This window comes from Mandrillus leucophaeus, unplaced genomic scaffold (assembly GCF_000951045.1).
Source record: "Mandrillus leucophaeus isolate KB7577 unplaced genomic scaffold, Mleu.le_1.0 Scaffold120, whole genome shotgun sequence".
NCBI lineage: Eukaryota > Metazoa > Chordata > Mammalia > Primates > Cercopithecidae > Mandrillus > Mandrillus leucophaeus.
The window spans coordinates 175,180-181,377 of NW_012100321.1; the positions used below are offsets into that span (position 1 = coordinate 175,180).

The 6,198-nt window shown below is 55.1% G+C and overlaps 1 protein-coding gene across 1 annotated transcript; it reads right to left on the bottom strand.

Moving 5' to 3' along the window:
• Positions 1-233: 233 nt before the first annotated feature.
• Positions 234-3,568, bottom strand: CCDC8 (coiled-coil domain containing 8). Its single transcript, XM_011969483.1, has one exon. The coding sequence runs from the start codon at positions 2,721-2,723 to the stop codon at positions 1,059-1,061; it is 1,665 nt and encodes a 554-aa protein (XP_011824873.1). The 5' UTR covers positions 2,724-3,568; the 3' UTR covers positions 234-1,058.
• Positions 3,569-6,198: the final 2,630 nt, after the last annotated feature.

Below are 6,198 nucleotides of genomic sequence, written 5' to 3' on the forward strand. Positions count from 1 at the left end.
ACCTTGTATCCACCCGCCTCGGCCTCCCTAAGTGCTGGGATTACAGGCGTGAGCCACCACGTCCGGCCAACCACAGCCCCTCTTTTAGGCCTTTTCTTATTGCAATGAGTTTTCAATGTGTCCAGTGGCCAAATTGCCCAGATGTTTGGAAGCTTGATGCAAACAGAATTCAGAGCCACACAGGCACCGCTAGCAAATCCACATCTCTGATGCTGAGGGCCCTAGAATCTGTGTTTTGAACGCATTTTTCAGATGCTTTTACTGTACCTTACAACCAAGACCGGGAGAGGTATGCAAACCAAGGGCCCTGTCCCCTCCAAAGCAGCGGAGTCCAGGGGCATGAGGATGGCAAGCGAAGTGACAACATAAACACAGGTGTCTCCATCTTCAAGGATGGGAGTAGAACGGGCAGGAAGGGCCAGGTCACCCCCAGAGCATTCGTCAGTTGCCAAGTCCAAAGAAACCAGTTCATAAATGTTTTTTTATTTGCATGTTGGCTCAAGTCCTCTTTTTAAGTCCAAGGAGGCAGTCCACGTTAAGTGTGCAGGCAAAAAAGGGACAGGAAAAGCAGGCAATTTCTCCCCTGCCCTCCCGCTCTCCTTTTATCAAGCTGAGCACCTTGAGTTGCATTTGAGGAAATTAAAACTATAGATGACGGAACCCCCTTGTATCGAATTCTTTCTTTACATTTTTTGGGTTGCTACAAGGAATCAGTATATATATATATATATATTTTATCAGGTGGTACGCGTGGTGGCTCACACCTGTCATCCCAGCACTTTGGGAGGCCGAGGCAGGAGGATCACTTGAGGCCAGAAGTTTGAGGCTGCAGTGATCATGCCACTGCACTCCAGCCTGGGCAACAGAGTGAGACCCTGTCTCTAAAAAACTTTTTAAAAATCAACGCATGAGACAAAACTTTAACAAGAGAATAAAGAGGGTTGTAAGGTGGAGATGTGGGCAGCACTCCAACTCCACTTTCAAGTTCAGAGGCAGAAAGAGCAACTTTCTCTCCCACGCTTGTAGGGAGGGCCCGTGGGCTGTCTCTAGCCCTCGCCTCACAGCTGGTCTTCTCGCTCTCCCTGTTCAGCTTCTGCTCTGGCCTCGGCCCTCAGCACCCTGAGGCTCCTGGCCTCGCCTGCCCTGGGGACTCTCTTGGGCAGGGTTGGCAACCGGGGAGTGTGCCAGAAGGCTCTCCGGTGCTTGCGAAACCACGAAAAGCGTCCAGGGGTCTGGAACCTCACTGTCTTGACCTGTTTCCGGGCCCTGGCTCCTGAAGCTGTTCCTGTGGCCCCTTGGGCAGCTGAGGCTTCAGCTTCCTGGATACCTGGGGCCCCTGCCCTCTGATTATGTGCAGCCTCTGCCCTTTGGCCAGCCCGGGCCTGTGCCCTCTGATTACCTGCACCCTGGACAGCTGGGGTCCTTTCCCTCTGGTCATGTATGGCCTCTTCCCTTTGAGGATCTGTAGCCTCTGACCCCTGGTCAGCTAGGGCCTCTTCCCTCAGGTTATCTGCACCCTGTGGCCTATGGTCAGCTGGGGCCTCTGCCCTCTGATTATCTGTAGCCTCTTCCTCCTGGTCAGCTATGGCCTCTTCCCTCTGATTATCTGCAGCCTCTTCCCTCTGATTACCTGCAGCCTCTTCCCCCTGGTCAGCTATGGCCTCTTCCCTCTGATTACCTGCAGCCTCTTCCCTCTGGTCAGCTATGGCCTCTTCCCTCTGATTACCTGCAGCCTCTTCCCTCTGGTCAGCTATGGCCTCTTCCCTCTGATTACCTGCAGCCTCTTCCCTCTGGTCAGCTATGGCCTCTTCCCTCTGATTATCTACAGCCTCTTCCCCCTGATCAGCCTCGATGTCTGCCCCCTGACCTGTGGACGCTGTCTGCTCCTTCCTGCGGCGCCTAAACGAGGCCCAGTTGATCTTGGGCCTCCATCGCCTAGGGGAGGCCTGCGGGGCACAGACATCTCCCACATTTTCCACAGGATCCCCGGGATCCCCGGGGCTGGTGCCGGAGGATATCCCTGCGCTCTCCACTGGGATGGAGGCCAGCCGGGCCTCGCCCACCCCGGGGCCCGCCCTCGGCGCCCAACCCTTCACCCTCCGCTTCAGCTTCCCCCAGGACACCTGGCTGACATACTCCCGCCACCTGTCCGCCTTGGACAGCTGAGGTCCCAGGTTGTCCTCAAACATGGGCACTGGCAGGTTGACGCGGCGGCGGGCAGGCGGCGCGGGGGGCTGCTTCTCCTGTCGCCGGAGAAATGCCTCCACCAGTTCCTCATCATCCTCGCTCTCCACGTCGCTTCCCAGGAACTTGCTGCCCAGGTAGCTGACGGGCATTTTGCGCACCTTCTTGCCCCGCCGCGGGCCCTGGCGGCTCTTGTCTCTGGAGGTCTCGAAGTCGCTGAACTCGCTGTCGCTGGCGTTGCTGCTGTCATACGTGCCCACGACCAGCCGGGGCGTAGGAGTCACCATCTGCTGCACTCTCCTCCTCACTCGGGGCTCCTTGGGCTTTTTGGGGGGCTGGGGCGGGTGCGGGGTGCTCTTCTCGATGATGCGGGCCACGTCCTCCAGGGTGCGGCCCTGTTCTTCCAGGAACTGGGTCAGCCGCTCCCGAAATTCTGCTTCCTTGGTGGCAGGCTTAGAGATGACTCTCCAGACGCCCCCGGCCAGCCTGACCTCCCGGGGGATGAGCAGATAGTCGACGTCCTCCCCGATCTGCAGCATCCCCACCGTGGAGTCCTCCTCCTTGCGGAACACCTTGCCGATCTTCTTAAATGTTCCCACGGGTTTTAGGGCTTCCACGAGGACGTCCAAATCCACATCTTTGCAGACATCGGGGACGCTCCAAAGAATGAGGCAGTCGGGGGACGGGAGGAAGCCCCAGGGGAACCAGCCCCCCACGTGGCTTTTCTCGAGAGTCTTTAAGATCTCCAGGGTGATATCTGGGGTGAGGGAGCAAAGAGCCCCAACAAACTACTGTAGCCCTTAGTCTTGAGGGAGGGACTGGATGGGGGGAGTCCCAGCAACGCTGACCGCAGAGTCTCACCTCCCCAGCCAGGGACGAGCCAACGCCTCCAATCTCTTCTCCTGCAACAAGTCCAGTCTTGACCAAGTCCGGCTCCTCCACCAAGAACTTGGGAGAATCAATTTCCAGGATGCCTACGTGAGCCGGGGGCGAGGTCAGTCCCAAGGTTCAAGGCCCACTCCAAGCTGGAAACGTGGTGTCCCAGCTCCAAGTTGTGGCGCGCGGGCTGCCAGCGATTCTTCCTGCCCCAGGCCCCTGGGACGCGGTTGGAACTTGGGAGAGGACTTCGCAGACAAAGACGGTCCAGTCGAGGCTATTCAATATGGCGGAGGCGCTGAGAGGCCTCAGCCCGGCCCCCCAGTAGGGTCCCCCGCCCCCAGGCAGGCCACCACCCAGCTCCAGGCTGACCTTGACGCGCCTCAGCCTGCCAGCCCGCGCGCTTAGGGCTCTGCACGGTGGAGCGCACTAGCAGGAAGTTCCTCCTTGCCCTCCGCCAGAATGAGGCCCACCTTCCCCCGTCTCATCTTACACTCCCAGACTCTGGAAGACTGACAGGGGGGCTGTCCACTCCCTTCGGGGCAGCCTCCTTCCCCTCCCCCACAGGGGTGTGGCCGCGCCTGGGGCCTAGCTGGGCCCATTGCTTCCCAGCGAAGCGGCGGTGGCCCACGTCAGCACCTTTGCTGAAAGGCAGCGGTTCCCAAACCTGCCATCCGAAATGTGCAAGTTTCCAGCCAAGTCCTGGAGGTGGGTGTGCCAGTGGATTCTACCTTTTGAGAGCCACTGGCACCATAGATTAGCATTTTAAATTCACGCGACTATCCGTACCCGTACACCCAGACGCGTGGGTAGAGAAATGGGTACCGGGATCTTATTGCAACAGTCCCCCTGTGGCGCTTGGCAGGAGGTCAGGGCTGTACATATTTTTGAGTGGATGAATAAACTTGAATGTTCATAGCCAGGCGCGGGGGTTCATGCCTGTAATCCCTGCACTTTGGGAGGCCTAGGCGGGTGGAACACTTGAGGCCAGGAGTTCGAGACCAGCCTGGCCAACATGGTGAAACCCTCGTCTCTACAAAAAATACAAAAATTAGCCGGGTGTGGTGGTGTGCGTGTGTAGTCCCAGCTACACGGGAGGCTGAGGCAGGAGAATGGCATGAGCCCGGGAGGTGGAGGTTGCAGAGATGGCGCCACTGCACTCCAGCCTGGGCAACAGAGGGAGACTCTGTCTCAAAAAAACAAAAGTGCCAAAAAACAAAAACAAAAACAAAAAAACCCACAAATAAACAACAACAAAAAACCCTAAAAGTTCATGAGTAGAGACTGCCTCTATTTTATGGTAGTATCTTACAGTGAAATATTTTGCAACTTTGAAAAAAGAATGAGATGGCTAAGGATAGGCACGGTTTATGAGGCGCTTCCTGTGTAGTAGGCACCATTCCCAGTGCTTTCTATGAATGAACTCAGGAAATCCTTGCTATAGCAGGAGACTGGTAGCATGAGTACAACTCCCATTAGACAGCTGAAGAAACTGATGCCCAAGGACATAAAACCACTCTTTCAAGGTCACAGCCAGGGGGAGTGGTTGAGTTTGGATTTGAATCCAGAATAGTCTGCCTTTTGTGCCCACCAAAGAGTCAACATGGCCGGGCATGGTGGCTCACGCCTGTAATCCCAGCACTTTGGGAGGCCAAGGCAGGCGGATTCCGAGGTCAGGAGATCAAGACCATCCTGGCTAATGTGGTGAAACCCCGTCTCTACTAAAAATACAAAAAAATTAGCCAGATGTGGTGGTATGTGCCTGTAGTCCCAGCTACTCTGGAAGCTGAGGCAGGAGAATCTCTTGAACCCGGGAGGCCGAGGTTGCAGTGAGCCGAGATCGCACTACTGCACTCCAGCCTGGGCGACAGAGCGAGACTCCATCTAAAAAAACAAACAAACAAACAAACAAACAAAACAAAACACACACAGTCAAGATGTGGACCAATGCTAGTAAGCTCGGTTCTTGAGACGCAAGTCTACTGAAGCTCCCGGCAGTGGAGAGGCGAGTCTGCTGAAGCTCCCCTCCGAATAAAGCCAAATCCTTTCTTAACCCGGTGTTTGAGGGGTTTTGTCGGAAGCTCCTCCTGCTACAGTACTTGGGACTAGCATTGGTCCACATCTTTGGAACCAGGCATCAAGAGATATGCTGAATAGGCCTCCTTGTTAGGAATCCTCAGAGGTACATGGTAATAAGGCCAGTGCCATCAATCATCTTTTTACAGATGGGGAAACTGAGGCCGGTCTGAAGTTGCACAGCTCCGAATGGTGGATCTAATATTAGAACCAGATCTTGGGCACTAGCATAAACAGTAGCAGACGCTAAAGACACAGCTAATCTCATTCTCCTAAATGCGTTGAACTATTTAACTCCTTAACAGCCATAATACTTGCAGGTTTTCTTGCCTGGATGTGTACAAATCCCCCTCACTGGGCTCCCTGCCTCCCCATCACTGCTTGCAATCCAGGCCCCACCCAGAAGCTGGGGGCATCTTTTAAAAACTTAGGTCCGATCTGTCTCTACTCTTGAAAATTCTCTATCTCAGGCTGGGCGCCATGGCTCACGCCTTTAATCCCAGCAGTTTGGGAGGCTGAGGCGGATGGATCACCTGAGGTCAGGAGTTTGAGACCAGCCTGGCCAACACGGCAAAACTCCATCTCTACTAAAAAAATTAAAAAATGCCGGGCGCGGTGGCTTACGCCTGTAAGCCCAGCATTTTGGGAAGCTGAGGCGGGTGGATCATGTGAGGTCAGGAGTTTGAGACCAGCCTGGCCAACATGGTTAAACCCCGCCTCTACTAACATACAAAATTAGCCTGGCATGGTGGCGCATGCCTGTAATCCCAGCTACTCGGGAGGCTCAGGCAGGAGAATCGCTTGAACCTGGGAGGCAGAGGTTGCAGTAAGCTGACACTGTGCCATTGCACTCCAGCCTGGGCAACAAGCACGAAACTCCGTCTCAAAAACAAAACAAAAAACAGAACAAAACGAAACAAACAAAATACAAAAATTAGCCGGGCGTGGTGGCACCTGCCTGTAATCCCAGCTGGGGAGGCTGAGGAACGAGAATTGGTTGAACCCAGTAGGCGGAGGTTGCAGTGAGACAAGATCGCGCTACTGCACTCCAGCTTGGGCGAC